Consider the following 27,744-nt stretch of genomic DNA (forward strand, 5'->3'; position numbering starts at 1 on the left):
GTTTGGACAAGAAGAGAATAGAAGCTTTTGAAATGTGGTGCTACAGAAGAATGCTGAAGATTAGATGGGTAGATCACATAACTAATGAGGAAGTATTGAATAGAATTGGGGAGAAGAGAAGTTTGTGGCACAACTTGACCAGAAGAAGGGATCGGTTGGTAGGACATGTTCTGAGGCATCAAGGGATCACCAATTTAGTATTGGAGGGCAGCGTGGAGGGTAAAAATCGTAGAGGGAGACCAAGAGATGAATACACTAAGCAGATTCAGAAGGATGTAGGTTGCAGTAGGTACTGGGAGATGAAAAAGCTTGCACAGGATAGAGTAGCATGGAGAGCTGCATCAAACCAGTCTCAGGACTGAAGACCACAACAACATATGTTTGTAGCAAAAGTTTAGGTTAATGGGGAATGGAAGTAGTGTGTTTGTCACAGTAGACAAGAAACTCATGAGAAATTGAAGCAGCATGTGATGTAGTGAGTAGTATCAAGGGTGGGCATAACTCACAATTCGGTCATCATATCAACTACACCTCCAGTTTTGACACAACTTTCAGGATAGCTCGAGATTGCTGGTACATTTGTTCCCAAATGATAATGTCATCATTGGGAGAGGCTTTGATCATCCGACAGTCAATTGCCGTAACAATATTATTGATGTCGTTAGATAGCCTGTAAAATGATACCAAATGCATTCTTGTAACACAGCTTTGAACATATAGTTTGGAAACCCCCTTCTAGTCAACCTGTATTAAATGTGTTGGCAACAAATACTCCTGACCTCTTGAAGGAAGTACACATTGAAACTGACTGTGAGTCAGCTGTAGCAACAATGATTATCAAAAATACAAAGGGCAACTAAAACAAGTAGAAAGTAGAACGTGCTTAGTAAGCAATGGATGGGAGAAGGTAGGTGAACAGTTAGGTTCTAGCTGCTGTATGTGACACACCAGCAGACCAGCAAGATAAATATTTAGCTTTTTCCACATTTTTTTCTTAGTTTAATTTTAAATTCCTTCCATGTTTTACCAGATTTTCAAATAAACACAGTTTGAATAATGAGTTGAAGTATTAATGTTGAAAAGTAATGTAAACTACTCAGAAATTGTGTCTAAGAAATCAGAATATCAATCTGTAGATTTATATTTCATCGTAGGTTTAGGTAGTTAATTAATAGTAACACTAATTTTGATTCATTAATTTTAATGATATACAAATAAAACCAAATGCACCCCATAAATATTGGTGACATAGTCCATATTAATGCACAGGCTATTCCTTCTAAGAGTCATTAGTTGATTTTTATCTAGTGTTTCGCCAGATATTTGCAGTTTTGTTGTTGCAGTGCGTAGTTGGAGTCAGCCCAAACAAGTACTATTCATCACGGTCTTTCACGCAACTCCTCATGTCAGCAGAAGCATTGGTTTCCTTCTCATTACAAACAAAAGATTTTTAAAGCAGAATTTTATGTACTTATTCAGTAGTGTGTTCCCGAATTAGTCTAGTGCGATATTTGGTTTAGCAAAATGTATTAAGAGAAACAGTAAAATATGAGAATACCCAGTACTTCGGCAGCTAATGAGCAGTTGCATAAAATTCCACAGTAAAAATAATTTTGTTTGTAAAGGGAACACACACACACACACACACACACACACACACACACACACACAGAGAGAGAGAGAGAGAGAGAGAGAGAGAGAGAGAGAGAGAGAGAGAGAGAAACAGTAAAATATGAGAATACCCAGTACTTCAGCAGCTAATGAGCAGTTGCACAAAATTCCACAGTAAAAATAGTTTTGTTTGTAAAGGGAAAACGCGCGCGCGTGCACACACACACACACACACACACACACACACACACACACACACACACACTCACTCTCCGTTGACACTGGGTGTCGCCTGAAAGATGTGATAAGCCGTATTTGTTTGAACTGGTGTACCATTTGTGGTAGCAATAAGCTTAGTCATTGAATAGTCAATGTGTGATGAGCGAGTTATAATGTACAAGATTTTCCTGTGAATCACAGTTAAATTCACTTATTAGAAAATTAGATGGGTAGATCACATAACTAATGAGGAGGTATTGAATAGAATTGGGGAGGAGTTTGTGGCACAACTTGACAAGAAGAAGGGACCGGTTGGTAGGACATGTTCTGAGGCATCAGTGGATCACAAATTTAGCATTGGAGGGCAGCGTGGAGGTTAAAAATCGTAGAGGGAGACCAAGAGATGAATACACTAAGCAGATTCAGAAGGATGTAGGTTGCAGTAAGTACTGGGAGATGAAGAAGCTTGCACAGGATAGAGTAGCATGGAGAGCTGCATCAAACCAGTCTCAGGACTGAAGACAACAACAACAACCTACTAGGCGAATCGGTGCATAAGCATGAGTTTTATTATATATTTAGATGTACAGTTTCAGTAGTGGTATGTGTATTAAATGCATTTTTGAGTGTTTCCAAACTGCGGAATGACAACTGTAAGCAAGATCGTGATAAGAATATGATCAGTGTGGTGTACATAATGAATGTGACAAGACCCAGGAGGGAGAGCAGTATTGTAGATGTATGGCATATCAATTGTTTCTGAAAGTGTGTAACCCCTTTTGTGCAATAGATCTATGGAATTTTAAAAACTCTTTGCATGATCATATAGTTAGAAAAATTTCCTACAGTTGATTTTCTCGACTCCTGCACCCTCAACTGCAGCTTGGTGTTAAAGTCTTAGTAAATCTTTGTATGAGTTTGCAGACCAGTAACATTTTCTGCAATATGTATAATGGGCTTCTAATTATATCATGGAACACAGTGAGTGATTAGAGCTTCAGATTTTTTGCAAAAATTTCACAACTGGATATAAGGGAAAGCATGCCAATCTGTCAGTGCACTCACAGCTTATAAAGATTGTGAAATAAACAGTTACTTTGGTAAACCATATGTACATTGTGTTGAGGATGGCTATTTTCTGTTACTCATATCCTGCCTGCAATTTAAGCAGCTTTCTAGTAATCTGGCAATGCAACAGCTGTGTGACCAACTCATTGTGACTCACTTAGCCAACAAACTGTAAAACTGGTCATACATCCTCAGGGTAAATTATTGGCCAGCTTCATCAATTAAATTTTATAATTGTCATCTGTCTCATATCTTGTGTGCACTTTCTTAATTGAAGATAAGTTATAATCTTTTATGTTTCCAAAAATAGCTTTTTTTCCAAACTATAGTCTCTTTTTCAGGAAAAGGTGGTGGCTCAACAGGACCAGCAGCAACCAGAAGCTACACAAAATGGCCCATCAGCTGGTATTAATACGTAAGTAATTCATTATTGATTTCTTACAAAAGTAACTGCATTAATATGGACAGTAACACAAGACAGTTTTTTGCTGCTCCAGTTTTTCAGATTCTCATAGTTTTGAATGCCTAACTTTCAGTTGCAAATAACACTTCGCAGATTTATGTCATGTTAATTTCAGTTGTCTCAGTTTTGTCTTCCTGCATTATGATACTCCATTTGTTGTTGCACTTCTGTTCCATTGGATATACAGTGCCTAGTTGTTGAGAGGGAAAGAGAGAGGGAGAGAGATGTTTATAATGTTGCTCTCTTTATGTTTAGGCAATTACATGCCCTGGGAGAAATTCTGACTGTTCCTGTAAATTCACCAAGGGCTCCACTGTTTGAGGGTGGAGAAGAAACTCCAAATAAGGTGAAAAATGTAGACCAAGGAGAGAGTAAAAAGACTGAAAACCTGCCAGCGTCTCTGGAGATTAATACAGGTTGGTATAAATTACAGGAAGTGTCCTGTACAGTTTAGCAATAGCAGGCTGTAATTTGTGCTGTTTCCAACTGTGTAGTGTAACATCGTTACATAATTCAGTGCTGTATGCTTTCAGAGTTTGAAAACATATGGTAACTGCTTAATTGACTGTAGATACCTTGTAGAGTGATGTTGTAAAGAGATTAGCACACTAGACTCAAACTTTGGAGGACTAATGTTCAAATCTCCATTCAGCCAACCATATGATAGTTTTCCATGGTTTCCCTTAATGGCTTCAACCACTGTGTTGGTTCCTTTTTAAAAGGGCATAGCTGACTTCTATCCACATCCTTGTACTTAACAAACGTCAGCTGTGTCTAACATCCTTGTGTTCTATCAGGCATCACAATCTTTGTTTCATTCCTTTCTTGTAATAAATTAATGTGGACAAGATAAAATGAAAAAATTTAGGTAGCATAGCTGCTTTAGTGTTTGATGATAATGCAATGGAGAGTTGGTGACATTGGTGAACGTGATTGCATAAGAAACTGTCACAGTACTCATGGCATGATTTAATTCTTCTGTTTGTCGTTTGTGATGACACTGATATTTGTGTGACGTGATATATCTTGTGTTGTGATTGTCCATCAGAACCAAATTGAGCAGATCCATGTTGATTTATATTTTTACAAAGCTAAAGTGCTGTTTTAGTAAATCAATTTTTTGAAAGTAAAAAATATGTTAATACATAGATTGCAACTTCCCTATCACATTTAAGGTACGATGACTAGTTTCAGTTGCTATCTGCAGCCATCTTCAGATAACTCAAAATGTGAAAGAGTGGTGAATATGTAATTGAAAGCATCATTAGCTGTAGAATGCAATAACATGCATTTGAAAATACCAAGACAATAACAATATGTAATTTTAAAACAACATAACGAGCAAACCAGGTTATAGTCAGTAATCTCGCAGGATGACGGTAATACAGGAAAATGTCCAGTTGCATAAATAAATGTAGGACAAAAAGCTCATTATTTTCAATAGTATAGCAGATGATATGAGAACAGTTTGTGCGACAGTTCCAAAAATTGTCAGCTGTTCCATGTCCCAGCTTGCACGAGAATGATCCTGCATGGTGTGCGAAGTAATCATCTCTATTAAATGTTGAAGGATATTAGGAAAATTGTGGTCTTGGCATTAAAAGCTATATATTTAACTCCTGTATTTGGTGGTTTCCATATTTATTCTTGCATTCTGCATTTATACACTGCATTGAAGATTTCTCAAAAGCTTCCACTTTTTTGAGGGACTAATTGGGTGTCAAAAAATGTGATGGTGAAGAAAACTATTACTGGAATGAAGTAAGACATTTCAAATATTCATTTGAAATTATATCTGCGGGGGAAATCGGCTACCTTTTTAAGGTTATTTTGCATTTAATGTGTTATTAAGTTTCACAAACTGAAAACAGATGTATTTGTGACACCTGAAAATGAAAGTAGTGAGTCTGGTTTACACGACGACACTGGCTTGCGCTACTGATTGTGTGCAACGAGTTGTACGCAGGTAGTTTCATTTATGTCTGTGGACATGGCACCACCAGTGTATGCTTCAGTTCAGTTGTTTTGTGGCTGCCGCAGCCGCGTGCAAAGGTTTTGGCAGTTCCCTCTAGGAGAGGATAGCGGACGGACATGTGGAGCGTGTGCGCCTCAGCAATGTAAATTTCCAGTTGGGGGAAATAAGCCCTTCCCCTTTAGCAAGAAACAATAAATAAATAAAGGACAAATAAAACTCCCTAGAACCAATTGTCTGAAGCAACATGCCTTAGAACAGTCGGCTCGTCTCCCTCAGAGAGGAGAATGAAACAACGGAAAAAAAGCTTTGAGAGTGCTGGCAGAGTTAATGTTGTTTGCATGAAATCGCTGTGCAAGACGAAAGATAAAAAAATAAGAAACGTCATTGGATTCGTGACTGCTTGAAGGAAAGACTTCAGCTCGGTTGCTCACCAACTTTGCTGAAAGAAACTGTGCTGGAAGACTATAAGTTATTTTAATCATCTGTACTAGTGTCTGTGAATGGGAAACACTGCTGTGATGCTTTAAATATATCGAATAAAGAGTTCAGCTTTCCAGATTTCTGTAACCTTTCCTTTTGTCAACTACCTTCCTTAAAGAAGAATTTGCTAACTTGTACCTCGAAATTTTAGCCTTGTAGGCATGGGCTATTACGCAGCTGGATGTTCTGCTTGCCTGTATTTTCCTTAATTCCTTTGTGTATGTACATCTATGATTTTAACTGAGTGGATTTTGCTCTGCAGTCATATATTGTCTGTGAATCCATTTTCAGATCGCATGTGACATTCTCAGGCACAGCAACAAGTCGCTGTTTGTTTCTGTAGTCAGCGCCATTTAAGTCTTAAAAATACTTACGCATAGCATCGGTACCCAGAAAGCGAATGATTTCCTCTGTTGCCCACTTAATATTTCAGTTTGTTTACTCTCTATCGACACACCTAACCTCAATACACATGCAACTAGTGTCGCTGAAGTTGGAACAAGCCAAAAATGTTTAATTTTTCCGAGTTGAGCAAACCCGCACCATGCATGCGCAGTGGCCAGTAGCAGAGCTGCGTGTAGCCCAGCATCATCATGGAAACCAGGCTGTAGCAAAATAAAACAGGATTCACAACTATAGTGGAGAAGAACAAATTTGGTTGTGAATTAATCGCTAGTCCTGGCACCGAAAATGGATAAAAATCTGTAGGATTTAGATTCAATATGAAGGAGAAAACATGTGTCCCGTGTTCTGCTGTTAAGTCTTGTGTGTTATGTGAATTTCTATTACTATTGCTTCCATTTTCATAATTCTGATATCTGTCCTAATTTTCTTTTTGCATCTTTCTCAACTTTCTTCGTCCCTTTTCTCATGAGCAGGGGCTTGAAATTGCAGCATCTATTTTATGCCAAATTAGAATATATGACTAGATGTACACATTTAAGATGTTATCACACTACTCACGCAGTTGGGCATTAGCCAGTTAGCCGGAGGTAAAAGTGGCCTCGGCTGTGTGTGTGTGTGTGTGTGTGTGTGTGTGTGTGTGTGTGTGTGTGTGTGTGTACATACATCTAATGAAGAATTTACTCTGATAGTTATAAAAAGGAAAACCTTTCTAGCCGGCCGGTGTGGCCGTGCGGTTCTAGACGCTTCAGTTTGGAACCGCGTGACCACCATGGTCGCAGGTTCGAATCCTGCCTCGGGCGTGGATGTGTGTGATGTCCTTAGATTAGTTAGGTTTAAGTAGTTCTATGTTCTAGAGGACTGATGACCACAGATGTTAAGTCCCATAGTGCTCAGAGCCATTTGAGCCATTTTTGAAAACCTTTCTACTTGTAAATGTGCCTCTCTGCTTCAAATGCCAACTTTAAGTTGTGAGTTGTAGCCTGTCACAATTCATATTATTATTATTATTATTATTATTATTACTTCTACTATTTATTCAATCATGGATTTTTCATTCTTTGTATGAGGTCCTAACTTTTTCTCTCATTCCTATTGGGGGTATGTTAATAAATGTGATTTGTTTCAGACTGTGTGGACTGGGTTGATCCTGCTGTTAGCGATGAAGCCTCTCAGGTATATATTTGCTCTTATTTTGTTAAAGTAAAACAAGGACTTTGTTAGAGATAGAACGCATGCACAAGTGTGTCTGTCCTCACACACACACACACACACACACACACACACACAAAACTGCAGTCTCTGACCCCACTGCAAGCAGCTGTGCATAACGGGAGACGCAACTGGGTGGTGGTGGTATGGAGGAAGCTGGATAACAGGATAGGGGTGGGGGACACACAATTTCTGCTTGTGGGAGCATACAGGAATGAATTGGAGAGAGGGCAGGGCAGCTAGGTGCACTTGAGAGCCTGGATGGAAAGGGGATGGCGGGTTAGCGGATAAGGTTCTTTCCGCAAATGTAAGGGTAGCTCGCATGTTGAGCGATTTGGGGAATGATGACGAGGCAAGGTTCAAGGTTAAGAAATCCTGGAAAATTAACAAGGTGTGATTTGGGGCCCATGGGGGTGGACCATGGTTGGATGGAGGACTGAATTGAGTCAGGCAAGGATCAACATTGGCCTTTGGTTGAGTCTGATTGGTGGCATTGGTGGCAAAAAGGTGTTTCCACTGTGGGGACTGGAAGAAGGAGAGGTCTTTAACAAGTCCTGCATGATTGATCTTGGGAGTGGGGAAAAGGCGTGGCCTTTGGTAATAACTGATACATCTGCAGGTCTGAGGCCTTTAGAAGGAAGGTTCATGACTGTATTTTGGTTACCTTTAGTTTCTGGAATTTATATGGTGGTGGGAGCGAGTTTTTATCTCTCCTGGCCTCAACCTTCATTAATCTTTGTCCTTACCCTCTAGCCCCTCCCCTGTTCCCATTCCAGCACTACACAGCCCTTTTTATCTCTCTCTCTCTCTCTCTCTCTCTCTCTCTCTCTCTCTCTCTCTCTTTTTTCCACTACCTCCTGCCCTCCATCTAACCTCCGGACTGCACCTAGCTGCCCTATCCTCTCTCCACCTCATCCCTGTATACTCCCACAAGCAACACTTTACTGACCCCCACTCCTTGCCACAGCCTCCTCCTTACTCTCACTACCTAGTTGCGTCACCTATCATGCGCAGCTGAGGGGGAGAGGGTTGCATTGTCTAGAATTAACATCACCTTACTCTCTGCTTTCACTATGGCCGTCTGGTATTTTTTTACTTCAGGCATGAAAATTGAACCATACCATTTGCAAAACAATTGCAATCATCCAAGCCCTTCATTGATTCTTGTAAAATATGGGAAGTTTTCTAACATTTTGGAAAGTCTGGGACTTTTTAGATTTTTTATTTATTTATTTATTTTTTTTTTTTCTATTTTGTTTCCCACAGAGTTAGTACAGTTCAACCTAGTAACAGTCTTTACTACCCTTATGGCCAGGAGCACTACTTACCCTTGTAGAAGCTTAATTTATTTCAGACAGAGCCTTCTAAATAATGCCTGTCTCGTGCATTGTATAAAACTTCAGGGTCATAAGATTATGCTTCAAACTTGAATATTTCAATAAAATTTTCTGCTGCTTTTGTGTCTGCTTATAGTTCTTCCCCACTTAAGACCAACTCATGAATACCGTGCATTGCCTGGAAATTCCATAGCCAGCAATTATTCAAGTAAAGTGAAGACAAACTGTCGATTTTTGTGATAAGAGTTTTACTTTTATGCAAACAGTTGGCCTTAAAGGAGAGTTTCCTTTGCTACTGTAAAAACCACTTGAATACAGCTTCTTCAGGCTCTTTGTTTTCTGCTGTTTCCATTGCTTCTCTCGCTGAACTCTCACCTTCATTCTCAAGAATGGATGCAAAGTTTAAAATTGAGGACTTGTTTCTTTTATGTCTGAATATGTTGATGTTCCCATGCTAAACATTTCAGCTAACTACTTACCACTTAAACCTTTGTCAGATTTTTCAAAGACTTTTCTTTTGACTGCTAATGATAAGACAAAACACATGGCACACAGTAAATTACAACATATGCACCAAACAAAACAAAAGATGAGGAAGATAGAATTTATCATGACAAGTCATGTACAGATTACGGTGAGAATGCAGACTGTAGGCCGCACTGAATGAAGGGCACCACAAACATGACAGTGCACATACAACATAGTGTATTCATTGTGCACTGGGGAACTTTGTCTTCTAATAAATTCTCTACAGATTGAGAAGACATGAGTAGGTGAAACAGATTTGGGGGTAGGTGTTGAGGTTATGAAGGAAGCTTGAGCTATGGTTGTCTACGTCATGACTCCAGATCATGAAAATCTCATCAGTGAATCTGAACCAGACATGGGGTTTTAGCTGTTGACTGGATACGAAGTATTCCTTCATATGGCCAATAAATAAGTCAGTTCAGGATGGTGCTGTGTGAGTACACACGGAATTGTCATGGATTTGTTTATAGATTTGCCTATGAAAGTGAAATAATGGTGGGGCAGGATGTGGTTGGCTGGGAGAATTAGGAAAGAGGTGGTGGGCTTGACATCAGGAGGATGCTGGGAAAGCAGTGCTCCTTGGCCGCAGTGCCGTGTGCCTGTTGATGCTGGTGTACAATGGTGTAGCATTCACAGTGACCAACAAGGAGTCTGGGGGTAATGGGACAGGAACTGTCAAATTTACGAAATATGATATTATTTAGATGCCCTCCATGATTGCAGGCACTCTCTCATTCTTTCTATAAAATTTTCCATAACTTTTTGACAAACTTGCACCTCTAGTTCTGAAATTACATGTCATCCTTGAGTTCTGGAAATGAGAGTGGTTTGGTCTGGTGTACACAGTAGATTTCAGATACCTTCACAGAAAGAAATTTCATGTTTTTAAATCATAATATCGTGGTGACCAGTTCGTGTCACACTAGCGAGGAATCACCTAGCCATCTCCCTCGTAACAAGTCCATTGTTGCAATCAAGGTGTTACAGGTTGTGCCATCTTACTGAATCCAAACCTCTTCAGCGTCCCCACAATACAGTTAAGACCACAAAAATTCTCTAAGCATAGCATAGTAATATTTGCCATGCGCTGTTAACGTGTTTCTAACACCATAATCAAAGAAGTACTTTCCAATTGCACCCTCAGCCCGAATGCCACACAACACAGTCTCTCGTAGATGTAACTGGTTCTCCATTATTACCCAAAGATTTTCTGTGCCCCGCAATTCAGCAAGCAATTTGGCAAAGTGCATCTCATGACTGAACATTATTTTCCTTTACGAAATAATTCTCTACATTTTGTTTCATATGCGACCAGTGGCAAATTCTCGGTACTTTTCGTGATCTTATGGTTCTGGTGTCAGTTGGTTTTTATAGAGCTTAAAGTGCAGATCTTCTTTCAGAATTGGTTGTGTGGTGATTCTGGGAGTACCTATTGTTGTGAACATTGATTAATAGATTCCACCAGATTTATCATCATTCAGGATGGCGATGTTTTCCACAGAATGACTGACACGAGAAAGTTCTGAGGCTAAATTGCAACTCAACCGGTTTTCTCAACCTCAGCTTCAGCAGGCTCATCACAGTTGACTTATATGTTGGCGAAACATTCCACATAGCTACAGATGGTTCTTGCACAACATTCATCACATTTGTAAAAAGTTCTAACTATGGTGACACACTTTCCATCACACTTGATTTTCTTTACCTTGTTATCCCTTATTGCAGTTAATAAGGGTGACTCCATAATATCTCTCGTCACAGTTATTCTACCTGAAATCTTCATAGTTGTTAGTCTTTCATATCTATTAGTTACAGACTGCAGCAGCACTGTTTGTTAATCACTGTCAAACCTGGAACCTCTGCTTATTTTGTCTAACCAATTGAATAATCAGTGCTTTGCATTTGTCAGTGTACTTACAACTGAGTGTCTGCTTCCTGCTTGGCAAAAATAAGGTCTCAGATCAACTACATTTCTCGACCACAAGTGTTTTAAATGTCTTCAATGGCTTGCAGCCTTCTTGGGTTGATGACCGTACCTCTGTCGCGTACTGCATCACCAAGGAAACTTTTATTTTAAACTCTGACTTAGAAGACGTAGAAAAGCTTCAGCTTCATCATGCCACCTGTTTTATGATAAGCGGGACCTTCTCTAGCAATTTACAGTGGTCGTTTCAAGTAGGAGAAGCCGTTTTTACTTTAACTTTTGACTGGTCCACAAGCTGAGGAATTTTAAGACTTGGCCTACGGTTGAGATGAAGATGCGAACAGAAGTGTAACCTGGCAGGCACCACACAATATTGGTAGCACTGACCTTCATGTAGAAAGGCTGTATACATGTGTGACTCAAGAGATAACCTCAGGTTCCAATATCCATGTCATGTCGAAGGACAATATGAACTTCAGCTCATTGAACTTTTGTAATAATTTGTTATTGTTGCTGGGCCAGTCACCCCCACCTCTTTTGTATTTAATTTAACCTTTGTATTCCGAAGTTTTAGAATCAACATGAACTACTAAGAGGGGTCAAATGAGACCCCATGCAATAATAGTGATGTTGTCGTTGTTGTTGTTGTTGTTGTGGTCTTCAATCCTGAGACTAGTTTGATGCAGCTCTCCATGCTAATCTATCCTGTGCAAGCTTCTTCATCTTCCAGTACCTACTGCAACCTACATCCTTCTGAATCTGCTTAGTGTATTCATCTCTTGGTCTCCCTCTACGATTTTTACCCTCCACGCTGCCCTCCAGTGCTAAATTTGTGATCCCTTGATGCCTCCGGACATGTCCTACCAACCGATCCCTTCTTCTAGTCAAGTTGTGCCACAAACTCCTCTTCTCCCCAATCCTATTCAATACCTCCTCATTAGTTACGTGATCTACCCACCTAATCTTCAACATTCTTCTGTAGCACCACATTTCTAAAGCTTCTATTCTCTTCTTGTCCAAACTATTTATCGTCCATGTTTCACTTCCATACATGGCTACACTCCATACAAATACTTTCAGAAACGACTTCCTGACACTTAAATCTATACTCGATGTTAACAAATTTCTCTTCTTCAGAAACGCTTTCCTTGCCATTGCCAGTCTACATTTTATATCCTCTCTACTTCGACCATCATCAGTTATTTTGCTCCCCAAATAGCAAAACTCCTTTACTACTTTATGTGTCTCATTTCCTAATCTAATTCCCTCAGCATCACCCGACTTAATTAGACTACATTCCATTATCCTCGTTTTGCTTTTGTTGATGTTCATCTTATATCCTCGTTTCAAGACACTGTCCATTCCGTTCAACTACTCTTCCAAATCCTTTGCTGTCTCTGACAGAATTACAATGTCATCGGCGAACCTCAAAGTTTTTATTTCTTCTCCATGGATTTTAATACCTACTCCAAATTTTTCTTTTGTTCCCTTTACTGCTTGCTCAATATACAGATTGAATAACATCGGGGAGAGGCTACAACCCTGTCTCACTCCCTTCCCAACCACTGCTTCCCTTTCATGGCCCTCGACTCTTATAACTGCCATCTGGTTTCTGTACAAATTTTAAATAGCCTTTCGCTCCCTGTATTTTACCCCTGCCACCTTCAGAATTTGAAAGAGAGTATTCCAGTCAACATTGTCAAAAGCTTTCTCTAAGTCTACAAATGCTAGAAACGTAGGTTTGCCTTTCCTTAATCTTTCTTCTAAGGTAAGTCGTAAGGTCAGTATTGCCTCACGGGTTCCAACATTTCTACGGAATCCAAACTGATCTTCCTTGAGGTCGGCTTCTACCAGTTTCTCCATTCTTCTGTAAAGAATTCACGTTAGTATTTTGCAGCTGTGACTTATTAAACTGATAGTTTGGTAATTTTCACATCTGTCAACACCTGCTTTCTTTGGGATTGGAATTATTATATTCTTCTTGAAGTCTGAGGGTATTTCGCCTGTCTCATACATCTTGCTCGCCAGATGGTAGAATTTTGTCAGGACTGGCTCTCCCAAGACCGTCAGTAGTTCTAATGGAATGTTGTCTACTCCCGGGGCCTTGTTTCGACTCAGGTCTTTCAGTGCTCTGTCAAACTCTTCACACAGTATCGTATCTCCCATTTCATCTTTATCTACATCCTCTTCCATTTCCGTAATATTGTCCTCAAGTACATCGCCCTTGTATAGACCCTCTATATACTGCTTCCACCTTTCTACTTTCCCCCCTTTGCTTAATAATAGTGATATTTGCTTGGAAATGAATAAAATGTAAAAAAGAAGAAAACTCTTAAGTAAATAACAAATATACAATATTTTTTAATATAACACATTTAAATAATAAAACAATCCTACTTGTTTTTGTATTTTTCCCTCTGTCATACACTCATAAAAATTTAATTACATCTTTAAAAAATGTAATACTAGCTAAACTTTCCCTAATGAAACTGTGAACACAACTGAAGGAAATTAGGGGCTATAAAATTTCCAAGCATTTGTCTACTTAATATTTTCACCACATGGAACACACGTACACAGTTTTTGTAAGTTTCTACAAATGTTTGTGCATATACATCTTTTGCACATCTTGCGGGATACTCTACACTTTGTAAACTTTCTGAGACGCAGCTGACACTGGCTCCCTTTTGAAAACTGGACTTAAGTAGGAACTTCACAATCTTTACTTCCCATAGACTCTGGTTCCGGGACAGATTTTTCATTGCAGTTATCATCATTTCACAAGTCCTGTGTGTCATTTGAGTTGTGGTGTGATTAACTCCTTGCCAAGGTTCAGCAGAAAATTTCTCCTCCCATGTTTAGAATTTGATGGAAGATGCTGATATTATTAATCCCCCCCCCCCCCCGCCCCCCCCCCCTCCCCCCCGCAATACATAAGCATTCAAACACCCAGTGTTGACAATGTTGAGGAACAAGATGTAACGCCATCTTGTATCCTCATTATGAAAAACGAAGTACTTTTCTTTACAGAGCTAGGCAACAAAACTTTGAGTAAAGGTTTGAGACTGCGCTTGTGATCCAAATTTATTGTAGATATTGCTACAGCCAGTTAGTACTCTTCAACGTGTGACTCTTGAGAGTCAACAAACCGCTGCATGCGAGATTTCCATGCTTCAGACGCTGAGTCCGGGATGGCCTTGAAAGCCCTCGTCGTGGCAGCTTGGACCTCCTCCAGGGTCCCATGGTGGTGTGTTTCAGGGTAGTTTTTAGTTTGGGACCAAAAAAAGTCTGGCGGGGCCACATCGAGACTGTAGGGGAGCATGGGAATTGTTGGAATCCCTTTCTTGGCTACCAGGTAGCTGGCCACCATGAAGCAGGCGTGACACGGCACTTTGTCATGATGCAGATTCCAATCATCACTGCTGACTGGCCTCACGCAATGGACCCTGACTTTGTCTCTTGAGCACTTCACAGTAAAAAATACCGTTGACAGTTTGGCCTTGGGGCATAAAGTCATAATAAATCATGCCCCTGACATCGAAAAAAACAATCAGCATGGCTTTCACCTTCAATTAGCTGATGCAAGCCTTTTTTGGACTGGGGATGCTGCGGTGTGCCATTCGGCACTCGTGCGCTTTGTCTCCAGGTCGTATTGAAACACCCAGATTTCATCTCCGGTGATAACATTTTTTAAAAAATTCCAGATCGGCTTCAAGGCTCTAGAGATTGTCTTGGCAGGCGTCCAAACGTGTTTGCTTTTGAACGTTTGACAAAATCTTCGGGACCATCTTGGCGCAGACCATTCTCATTGACCATTCTTTGGTGATGATAATGTGCAATGTCATTGTATCAAATCCGAGGTCGTCCGCTATCGTCCTTGACACCCATCCTACGGTCGGTGTTTAATAAAACACACACACTGTGAATGTTTTCATCAGTTTTGCTGGTTGATGGGCGTCTGGAGTGGTCCCCGTCCTCAACACTGTTCTGGCCTTCTTTAAAGCTCTTCACCCACCTGAAAACGTATGCGGCAATCATCGCTGTAGGCTTGCTGTCACATATCCAACATTTCCATACCAGATTTTCCTAGTTTCGCACATAACTTGATGGTGTAATGTTGCACGATCATTTGCTGCATGTTGGGCCATGACCGACGACTTAACAGCATGTTCACTCAACACACGATGCTGCCGAGACAAGAGCCTGCAGACGTCTGGCACGCCACATGTTTCTAGCCAGGCAACCTCCACCAATAATCCCCCCGGGCGAGCGCGCGCTGCAAAATAGTTGCATCAGCAAAAAATTAGTCTCATTACTGTTTGTACAAGCCCTGTATTTCTTGCTTATTCTTCCTCATTGTTCGATAGAGAGTCAAATTCTTCACGTAGAGCTCAGCTGCAAAGGAAAGAGGCATAATAAAATTATCTGTGATGATGGCATAACCCACTCCAAGACATTTGGTTAGGTCCGGCCTAATATAAGCAACATATGAAAAATCCTCTGGGAAAGATACAAATTGTTCATCTGCTGTAAGATGTGAATGACATTGTAATTAGACGTGCAGTGTTTTATGTAAAATGTGAAGACATCTCTGACACCAGCGAGATTATCATTCTTTCACCTTTCTTTTGTTGCAGTGATGTCATCAAATCTGATGTGTAGATAGCTGAAATATAGTAAAAGATTTTCAAGCAATGAAAATGTCTCTTTTTGTATCTAAGTAGAACACCCATAGTTACCAGAACACCTAAAAATGAGTACATTTCATCAACATTTGTTGGCAACCATTTTTGCTGCTTTTCTGGGTATCTTGGGTTCCATTCCTCACAGTCTGCCTCTGCCTTTTCAGTAGTACAGTCTGCAAGAATTTTTAAAATATTGCCATCAAAGGATGACTTTAAAGCATTACTTACTGATTCAGTCCCACTAGATGCTCCTGTAAGTTGTGGAAGCAATTCAGTAACATAAAGAACTGTTTTATGCATAACTTTTTGTGGATTTCTGGACAGAGATATTCCATTTTTACTTACATATTTTTTTATCAGTTGGTGTACTATCAATTAACCAGCACATTTTGTTTCATGTGGACTACTTCACTAAGATTCTCCACATTATTTAGATCATTTTCTGCATCTTTCTATGCTCTGAACTAGTGTCACTTGTAGAATATAAATTTTTGGAATTTCTTTCAGCACTAAACCCATATAGACTCTTGTATCTGACTTCTGCATCTGGTAAATCGAATACATTGTTGCCTCCAAAACTGGATTACACTGTTGCTATATTCTTGCCTGTGACGGGCATATTTTGGCTGAAAAAATCCAGCCCACATTTACAGGGTTATTACAAATGATTGAAGCGATTTCACAACTCTACAATAACTTTATTATTTGAGATATTTTCACAATGCTTTGCACACACATACAAAAACTCAAAAAGTTTTTTTAGGCATTCACAAATGTTCAATATGTGCCCCTTTAGTGATTCGGCAAACATCAAGCCGATAATCAAGTTCCTCCCACACTCGACGCAGCATGTCCCCATCAATGAGTTCGAAAGCATCGTTGATGCGAGCTCGCAGTTCTGGCACATTTCTTGGTAGAGGAGGTTTAAACACTGAATCTTTCACATAACCCCACAGAAAGAAATCGCATGGGGTTAAGTCGGGAGAGCGTGGAGGCCATGACATGAATTGCTGATCATGATCTCCACCACGACCGATCCATCGGTTTTCCAATCTCCTGTTTAAGAAATGCCGAACATCATGATGGAAGTGCGGTGGAGCAACATCCTGTTGAAAGATGAAGTCGGCACTGTCGGTCTCCAGTTGTGGCATGAGCCAATTTTACAGCATGTCCAGATACACGTGTCCTGTAACGTTTTTTTCGCAGAAGAAAAAGGGGCCGTAAACTTTAAACCGTGAGATTGCACAAAACACGTTAACTTTTGGTGAATTGCGAATTTGTTGCACGAATGCGTGAGGATTCTCTACCGCCCAGATTCACACATTGTGTCTGTTCACTTCACCATTAAGAAAAAATGTTGTTTGACTTTGTCATCGGGTGTCGGCTTGTAGCAATTGTAAACGGTAAGGCTTCTGCTTTAGCCTTTTCCGTAAGATTATCCAAACCGTCGGCTGTGGTACGTTTAGCTCCCTGCTTGCTTTATTCGTCGCCTTCCGCGGGCTACGCGTGGAACTTGCCCGCACGCGTTCAACCGTTTCTTCGCTCACTGCAGGCCGACCCGTTGATTTCCCCTTACAGAGGCATCCAGAAGCTTTAAACTGTGCATACCATCACTGAATGGAGTTAGCAGTTGGTGAATCTTTGTTGAACTTCGTCCCGAAGTTTCGTTGCACTGTTATGACTGACTGATGTGAGTGCATTTCAAGCACGACATACGCTTTCTCGGCTCCTGTCGCAATTATGTCTCACTGCGCTCTCGAGCGCTCTGGCGGCAGAAACCTGAAGTGCGGCTTCAGCCGAACAAAACTTTGAGTTTTTCTACATATCTGTAGTGTGTCGTGACCATATGTCAATGAATGGAGCTACAGTGAACTTATGAAATCGCTTCAATCATTTGTAATAGCCCTTTATATTATTCAGTCAAATAATCAGCACTTCATGCAGGGATAGTAAGAAACTGATGATTAGAGCCTACCTTTATAATTCTTAAGGTAACAAGTACTTCATGTTTGACTGGTTTGGTAGTTTACTCATACCCCTATGGCTTGTCATAATACCAGTATTTACACTGATTTGCTTTCTCGTGACAGAGAGTCGAAAAATGTTTGCATTGTAGCTGAATTTAGATCCCACTGTCTGCAAAAGCTTGTGCCTTTATCATGCCAGTTTAAATAATTATTTATTTCTTTGCATATCACCTTATCTGCCTCTTCAAGCAGGTCACTTTTTATGCCTGAATGACTAAAGTCATTTACTTCAAAGTAGTTAATACTTTATGCTCCCTGGTGCTGTAAACAGTTGGAATCTTGGATAGTTTGGTGTAAGTGCCCAGCTAAACACCAATTGTGCATTTCACTGCTTTGCTGGCATTCTGGCTAAGTATTTCTTTTTTTACTGCACTTTTGTTTACTTTCTCACTTGGGGTTATCGTTGAAAATGAACTTGGAAATTTCCTCATTGCCACATTCTTCACTAGACAAGGGTACATCCATGTCAACATTTAAAGCGTATGCCAACTCCTGCACATATAATTACTATAATTATTCCTCATTCTCTTTTGCATATGCCCATTGTTATACATAAAATAAAGAAAGGGCAGCCATTCACTTTCTGCAGACTAATTTGCAGTGCATAGACATGTAGCAGAACACAGGATTAACTAGCTTTAGAGCCCTGGCTTTCCTTCTTACAGTAAGTACATACATATACACATACAATCTCATCCTTGTGGCAGTATTGTTATAGTCTTCACTCACAGTAAGAGGCTCAGACAAGTAATTGTGTATGTAAAAGAGTGTGTTGTCACTACTTACTTTTTCATTTCTCGCAATTTATGATCGTAAACGAGTATTGAGTATACAGGAGTGAATGATCAAGTATCTGGATTTCTTTATATATTCTTTCCCGTGCTTCTCCTTCTGTCAAGCACATATGTTAGGCACCTTTCTGTTGCTCACTTTTCAAATATTTAAACTCTATCTGGAGTGTGCTTTGTTAATGCTCCACACTTGACAAATTAATTCCATTGGTCACATATCAGTTACTGTAATGCTTGACCATTCAGTGTCTGGTCGCTTGGCTGAAGCTTAATGTATCACAAAATGTGATACAGTGAAACCCATGTTTTACCTTTTTGTGCAGTCCAGACTTAAAAAACACAAAATTGAGGAAAATGCAGAATCGAGGAAAACGTTGGAAACCCCAAAATATGAGCACAAACATATGTAATTGGCATCCACGATTAAAAATTGTAGTCATCTCCAATACATTGTATAAAATCTGAATAAGTGAAGGAAATTAACATTGTATTGTACAATAATTTCCTATAACAAATTTCATCAGTACTTAAAAAATCACAGATGTGTAACAGCAAGTAAAAACTTGTCAGGAAATTGAAATTGGTAAGGACATGTATGATATAACTATGTAAATTAAACCTAAGTGGAAGCTGCCGTCACTCCATTTGCTATACACTGATCACATCAGCCATACTTTGAAACAAGCCACCTAGTAAACTTGCTGTTTATCACTCTATATGGTACAAGTCACTCTGTCAGTATGATGTCACCATGCTATAGAGTTATTGGCTGCAAGTCCAAAATAAACATCCGAGATGTTGTTATCTGGCAGTTTTCAGTTTATTTCACTATGTGGGCTATAAATTGCTGCAATTTTCAAGGTGAACGTAAGATGAAAGAGACCTCAAAACTGTGTGTATTAAGGTATAATTTGCTGCTGTAGTGTGTTGGGAAATGGTGCATTTACCTCATATATCATTAGCAAAATTGGTAATCTGTTCAGTTACGTACACTACAGTATCACTAGTGGCAAAACCCATTTTTTTCCATAATAGATCTATTATGTGACATAAAATTTTGAAATTTCTTTCTTGTTTGATTTTGGATTTTCAATTTGGTTATGTCAATTCATGTTATGAGTATTACTAGAATTACTACCTAGGAGGAGGAGGAGAAGAATGAAACTCTCGCACCGAATTTGATTCACAGCTTCTGTGCCTTTTTATATTTTATAATCCAGTACTTTAGAGATTTCAAATTTTACGTAATATATGGTCTGTAAACTTATCATGTAGTGAGCGAAACAAAGTGGGTTTGGTTGGTACATTGTGGCAGTAGGGATAAGCACTGAGGGGAGGGGAAAAAAAGAGTCTCATGCAGGGCTAGAAACATGTTTCTCATTCAGAACAGCTCATGTACACTCTTCTACCAAAGACCGTAAATTACACACACGTCAGTACTCAGAGATGGCAGTTTCAAAAGCTCATTCTTCACTTTACATAACTTAATGTAAAAGGAAAGTAAAATGCAATGCCAAGTTTTCTGGACAAGACTGGTTAATAATCCAAACTAAATGTGGCAGACTTTCCAGGATCACCAGCAGCCCCTAAGCACTAACATGAAACGTGGCTGGAGAGAAGGGCTTCTTTGCTCATAATATACGAAAGAAAAGTCGCATGACTTGACATCCCTGAATTAGGCTGTTAAATTGAGTTTTTGAGAACCCATATAGGAAATACAAAACATTTGAAGTATAAGTTTTATTTGCAGGTGGATTAGTTAGTAATTGCAGTACATTATTCACTTCTTAACACAGTCCAGAATACTCTTTTGACTGGATTTTTCCTACTGTTTAAGTAAATAGATCTTATTTTCTAAATTTGATGACATTACTAGCATATTGTCTTCTATATCAGATTCCTGCATATATTTTCTTAGAGTCTCTACGCTCTGCAATGCCTAACAGAAAGCACCACAAATAAGCCTGATATGGCCTTTCACTATGTGATCAACAGAGTCTATTTCACATACACTTAAATTTACGTCACAGGAAACATACTCACCAAATTCTGTCTGTCTGGTCGCACTGCATCCCAATCTTTCCCTTTTCATTCGTCCAGAACATCAGGCATGCCAATATAGTCTCTGCCATGTGCCATTGTATTGTGGTGAAGCTTATCCTGTTCCACATCTCTGAAATAAAGTTAAGAGCAATGAGGAGATTTATCTTTGGTGTGGATGCATCTCGAAGTAGTCCTGCATCAATCATCTCAACTACTTTCCGCACTAGCTGCTTCTGGTAATTAAATTTAAAAGCATTGATTAGGCCCAAATCTAGAGGCTTCAAGTGGCTAGCACAATTTCAGGGGAAAAATATTACTTTAACATTTCTCAGCATATCAAAACTTTTTGTATCTGCTGCACACTGATAGATGAATAGGACTATTTTTCAATTTTTTCATCCCCATTTGACGATCTAGTTGGATGAGGAAGTATTCAAAAATTTTCCAAATCACCAAGGAATTTGACTGTGCTGAGTAGTTCATAGACAACTTTTTAATAATTTTTAGGCAGCGTGGTTTTTAAACTCCCCTGTTTAAAGAGGTAGAAACTTTTCTGAGTCATCTGCATAGTAACACAGCGAAACTGTGACTCTCTGTTTAGACTTAGTGCTACCTTGACAGGTATCTCCTTATATGACAAAATTTTATTTGGTTGATTAAAGAAAGTCCTGTTTCATCTGTGTTGAAAATATCTTTCAGTTGGTAACCCTCAGTCAATTCAATCAACTCACTTTTCCAATCACAGACAAGATTTTTTAATTAACTCTTACATTTTCGGTGCACAATGTTTTGTAAACTAGATTGTGATGGTTTTTAACTCGGTCTATCCATCCAATTGGAAATTATCAATTTCCAACTGGGCAGCAATATTTAGGGTCTTCTCTTTCAAAATAGTGTCATCTGTGGCAAAATTTTCTGTACAGGTTTGCTTGAACCACGTCATGAGAACTGATTCCCGTTCTTCAAGTGGTGGTGATTTCATCAATTACCCCCTGCTTAGAAGACGAAGATCCACAATTATAGAAGTTCTTCTCAATGTCTTCGCATCTCTTCACAGGCATATTTCATGACATTACTGGAGTTACAAGAGATAATGATAATTGTACAAAAGTCCCTATATTAGAATAAAGTTGTTTTAGTATCTGCATCTTCTCTTCTAGTGAAAACACTCAGTGTTTGTTGTTGAAATTATTGGTCATGTCTGAAACAAGATTTTTCACATGCACGACTCGCACATACATGACATCTCTGTCTACAGCAATGAACTTCTAATTAATTGTATTTTACTGTTCACTGTCTGTGGATTATTTTGGTCAGGATGGTAGTTTTTATAATTTTGGGATATTTTTTTTTTTTTTTTTTTTTTTTTTTTTTTTTCTACTGAGAAAACATGAATGTATTTCTCTGTTGCAAAAAATGCAAGTCTCAAATAGAAGAGTATTGTACGCAGTGTATCAGAGGCTCATTAAAGTTGTGCCATGCTTGCTTACCACATACCACGTTGTAATTGGATAAAAAAAAAATTTAAAAAAGAGATTCATCAAAAATGCAATATGTTATTGTGAACATTTCTGTCTGTTGTATTACAAACTGTACATGCAAAATAAATTCAACTTTAAAGTGAACGGTGGCTTTGTGTTTCTGCAGATCCTATTGGGATTTAATGTTTAGCCAGTATTATTAAGTTCATAATGTGTGATTTTCTGTAGACCCTCTCCTCAGCAAGTTTGCTACATTCAGAATGTCCTAAGCTTAACAGCATAAATGTTGGGTATTCTTTGTAAAAGAATGAAAGCTTACACATTTGATGTGTTCTGTTTAAATAAAATCAAACAATGGAAAATCCAAGATGGAATGTAACAATACCAGAGAAGGAAAGTTGCTACTCACCATATAGGGGGAGATGCTGAGTCGCGATAGGCACAACAAATAGATTCACACAATTATAACTTTCGCCCATTAAGGCCTTTGTCAGCAGTAGACACACACGTACACACAAGCGCGCACACGCGCCCACGCACGCACGCGCCCACGCACGCACGCGCCTGCCCGCGCGCGCGCACACATGCATCCACATATATACAGACACAAGCAGACATATTCAAAGGCAAAGAGTTTGGGCACAGATGTCAGCGGAAGTGCAGAGGCAAAGATGTTGTTGAATGACAGGTGAGGTATGAGTGGCGGCAACTTGAAATTAGCGGAGATTGAGGCCTGGTGGATAACGGGAAGAGAGGATATATTGAAGGGCAAGTTCCCATCTCCGGAGTTCTGACAGGTTGGTGTTAGTGGGAAATATCCAGATAACCCGGGCGATGTAACACTGTGCCAAGATGTACTGGCCGTGCACCAAGGCACGTTTAGCCACAGGGTGATCCTCATTACCAACAAACACTGTCTGCCTGTGTCCATTCATGCGAATGGACAGTTTGTTGCTGGTCATTCCCACATAGACTGCGTCACAGTGTAGGCAGGTCAGTCGGTAAATCACGTGGGTGCTTTCACATGTGGCTCTGCCTTTGATCATGTACAACCTCCAGGTTACAGGACTGGAGTAGGTGGTGGTGGGAGGGTGCATGGGACAGGTTTTACACCGGGGGCGGTTACAAGGGTAGGAGCCAGAGGGTAGGGAAGGTGTGTGTGTGTGTGTGTGTGTGTGTGTGTGTGTGTGTGTGTGGTGTTTTTTTTTTTTTTTTACACGCAGTTTTTTTCGAAATTTTGCCGAATTTCTCCACCCTTTAACGTGTTTTGGCGGCAACACAACCACCTAACCTTTGTGCACATCGTTGTCTACCAACCCAAGTTCACCGCAGGATCAACATAGCCCAGCTTTAACCAACACTTTTTCGCCTTTTTTCACACCAGATCTCCAGTTACTTTCTAGTTCACCTTTATCTCTCCCCATATATTTTTATTTTCATTTTCATTTCAGCCTCATGTTACATTTTCCACCTTCTAATACCATGTCACCCTCACAACACCCCAGCAACGACTCCATTAAGTTTTATTTACATTTCCTCCGCAAACGTGTCTTCGCCCTAGCCAGATTACGCTCCCATATTTTATTTTCTCAGGCTTGTCTGACATTTGGCATTACCCCCAAAGGTCTCACACTTAAAGTTCCCATCTCTGGCTGCAACCCTTCTTTCCATCAGTCCCTATACCAGTTCCAAATTGAACAATCCATTGCCCTCACCCACCTAATTCTTCACCTACACATCAACTCAGCCAATGAACACACCCGTCAACTCCTGTCCTTAATAAAAGTCCTGAATCTTTCCTCTCCCACATCCACACTGGCTGTTCAGAGCATCCTCCTACGGGCCAACCGCAAATTAGAACACCATGCCACCCTCCACCTCAAAAAAACTATCCAATCTCCTGGTTTCCCACCTTCAGAAAGGCAACTCACTCACCCTTCACAACCTTTCCAGCATACCTCAACCTCCTCTCATTGCACACAAACCCAGTCTCTCCCATCTACTCAATCTCCCACTTCCAGCTCCACTCCCTCCAAAACCTCAAAATTCCAATCAACACAATCTGGAACCACAACACCCTAATTCAGTAGTTAACCTTTCCTCCAAACCTCTCTCCCAATCTGAAAACTCTGTCCTATCCAAAGGCCTCACCTTCAGCCCCACTCCCAGATTCAACCAAACAGCCCTCGTCAAAGATTTACTGTCCTACACTCATACTCTCTGCTGGAAATATCACTTTGCCACGAAGAAAAGTGATCCTAATCCTACTCCTAATGATCCAACTCCCCAAGACACTATCCAAATTGAACCCTGCCTGGAACAGTTCCGTCCTCCATCACAGCGGGACCCACCTGCTCTTCCTCAAAATCACCCTCTCCAAACCTTCCAGGAATTTCTGACCTCCAGCCTTGCTTCTCAATCCTTCTTAAAAAGCTTAATCCTACTCCCAACATGAGCACTGCTGAAGCCCAAGCTATCCGTGATCTGAAGGCTGACCAATCCATCATCATTCTTCCGGCGGTCAAGGATTCCATGACTGTGGTACTTGATCGTCGGGAGTATGTGGCTGAGGGACTGCGTCAGCTTTCAGACAACACCACATACAAAGTTTGCCGAGGTAAACCCATTCCTGATGTCCAGGCAGAGCTTCAAGGAATCCTCAGAACCTTAGGCCCCCTACAAAACCTTTCACCTGACTCCATCAACTACCTGATCCCACCGACACCCCGCACCCCTACCTTCTACCTTCTTCCTAAAATTCACAAACCCAATCATCCCGGCCGTCCCATTGTAGCTGGTTACCAAGCCCCCACAGAACGTATCTCTGCCTACGTAGATCAACACCTTCAACCCATTACATGCAGTCTCCCATCCTTCATCAAAGACACCAACCACTTTCTCGGACGCCTGGAATCCTTACCCAATCTGTTACCTCCGGAAACCATCCTTGTAACCATTGATGCCACTTCCTTATACACAAATATTCCGCACATCCAGGGCCTCGCTGCGATGGAGCACTTCTCTCACGCTGATCACCTGCCACCCTACCTAAAACCTCTTTCCTCATTACCTTAGCCAGCTTCATCCTGACCCACAACTTCTTCACTTTTGAAGGCCGGACGTACCAACAATTATAGGGAACAGCCATGGGTACCAGGATGGCCCCCTCGTACGCCAACCTATTCATGGGTCACTTAGAGGAAGCCTTTTTGGTTACCCAGGCCTGCCAACCCAAAGTTTGGTACAGATTTATTGATGACTCACAGTGAAGAAGACTCCAGAATTTCCTCTCCAACCTCAACTCCTTTGGTTCCATCAGATTCACCTGGGTCCTACTCCAAATCCCATGCCACTTTCCTTGACGTTGACCTCCATCTGTCCAATGGCCAGCTTCACTCGTCCGTCCACATCAAACCCACCAACAAGCAACAGTACCTCCATTATGACAGCTGCCACCCATTCCACATCAAACGGTCCCTTCCCTACAGCCTAGGTCTTCGTGGCAAACGAATATGCTCCAGTCTGGAATCCCTGAACCATTACACCAACAACCTGATAACAGCTTCCGCATCCCGCAACTACCCTCCCGACCTGGTACAGAAGCAAATAACCAGAGCCACTTCCTCATCCCCTCAAACCCAGAATCTCCCACAGAAGAACCACAAAAGTGCCCCACTTGTGACAGGATACTTTCCGGGTTTGGATCAGACTCTGAATGTGGCTCTCCAGCAGGGATACAACTTCCTCAAATCCTGCCCTGAAATGAGATCCATCCTTCATGAAATCCTCCCCGCTCCACCAAGAGTGTCTTTCTGCTGTTCACCTAACCTTCGTAACCTCTTAGTTCATCCCTATGAAATCCCCAAACCACCTTCCCTACTCTCTGGCATGAATGGACACAGGCAGACAGTGTTTGTTGGTAATGAGGATCACCCTGTGGCTAAACATGCCTTGGTTCACAGCCAGCATATCTTGGCACAGTGTTACGCCGTCCGGGTTATCTGGATACTTCCCACTAACACCAACCTATCCGAACTCCGGAGATGGGAAATTGCCCTTCAATATATCCTCTCTTCCCGTTATCCACCAGGCCTCAATCCCCGCTAATTTCAAGTTGCTGCCACTCATACCTCACCCGTCATTCAACAACATCTTTGCCTCTGCACTTCCGCCTCGACTGACATCTGTGCCCAAACTCTTTGCCTTCGAATATGACTGCTTGTGTCTGTATATGTGTGGATGGATGTGTGTGTGTGTGTGTGTGTGTGTGTGTGTGTGTGTGTGTGTGTGTGTGTGTGTGTGTGCGCGCGTGTATACTCATCCTTTTTTCCCTCTAAGGTAAGTCTTTCCGCTCCCGGGATTGGAATGACTCCTTACCCTCTCCCTTAAAACCCACGTCCTTTCGTCTTTCCCTCTCCTTCACTCTTTCCTGACGAAGCAACCATTGGTTGCGAAAGCTTGAAGTTTGTGTGTATGTTTGTGTTTGTTTGTGTGTCTATCGACCTACCAGCACTTTCGTTTGGTAAGTCACATCATCTTTGTTTTTAGACATAAAGTATATATCTGAATATATGTAGTTGTTGCAACTGTATTGTGTCCAATTTGAACACCCAAAGTCTTTAAAATGTACTATCACAAAACCCTTGTTCTATTTCTGTGCGACATCTCTGGCATAGCACATGATCTGCATAAAAAGTATATTTTCAGCACTTCACAAAATGCTTTCACCCGTACTTGCACTCCCGTTATTGAAGGGCCAGTCGCCTTCACCAGACATCCAGCAGGCCAGCTCATTTTGTGTGTGTTAGTGTGGTGTGGTGGCTGCATAAGCTGTTGGATGATGTAACAAGTCGCCAGTCAATAAGAGCTCACGAGCCGAAAATGGCCCTTTCCTTGTTTCTGATCAAGCACATCTTCGAGACTCAATGTTTGAATCTGAAAGATTGACAGTCGATATTGTTGCTGAATACAGTACTTCGGAAATAGATGCAAAAAGATGGAACTGATGAAACTAAGTTATAAGTGGCGCAAGAAAAGGTGTCAGTTGGGCCCCTTTGTGACGTATTGGCTCAGTCCGGTACACCGTGGCGACTCTCCTGTTTTTCCATTGCTGTTGCAACCTAGCGGTAGTTGTATCGTAATTGTGCGGTGAAGCTAAATGTTGCAAGTTGCGTTGGCAGTGATGATCATGTATTACATCAGCATTTCCTCTCTCACGTCACTCCTCTCCGCAACAGCGTAAAACTTTCCCTTAATTCTGTCACCAACCCACAGTGTGAACTGTCTGTCTTTTGTGCCAATTATAACTTGTTTAGTCACATCGAATGTCAGTGGAAAGAAAATGGGACAAAGTCAAGCAAGACATTGCATAAGAATGTAGTATTGGGGTAAAGTTTATTAGGAAGTAAGGTAAAATTGGGAAATTTTTAATACCGAGTTTTTCACAGGGGCTACGAATGTATGGTGCAGAATTGCAAAAAATGTAAAATTGATTTTCC

The 27,744-nt window shown here is 40.7% G+C and overlaps 1 protein-coding gene across 4 annotated transcripts in view; it reads left to right on the forward strand.

Moving 5' to 3' along the window:
* LOC124781688 (DNA topoisomerase 2-binding protein 1-A-like) overlaps positions 1 to 27,744 on the forward strand; it is a 274,059-nt gene that overhangs the window by 233,231 nt on the left and 13,084 nt on the right. For all 4 annotated transcript variants that reach the window (XM_047253880.1, XM_047253881.1, XM_047253882.1 and 1 more), the window contains 3 exons: positions 3,240 to 3,313; positions 3,617 to 3,777; positions 7,348 to 7,394. In XM_047253880.1, coding sequence (XP_047109836.1) covers positions 3,240 to 3,313; positions 3,617 to 3,777; positions 7,348 to 7,394 — 282 coding nt within the window. The remainder of the gene's footprint in view (positions 1 to 3,239; positions 3,314 to 3,616; positions 3,778 to 7,347; positions 7,395 to 27,744) is intronic.

The sequence above is a fragment of the Schistocerca piceifrons genome, chromosome 1, assembly GCF_021461385.2.
Source record: "Schistocerca piceifrons isolate TAMUIC-IGC-003096 chromosome 1, iqSchPice1.1, whole genome shotgun sequence".
Lineage (NCBI taxonomy): Eukaryota > Metazoa > Arthropoda > Insecta > Orthoptera > Acrididae > Schistocerca > Schistocerca piceifrons.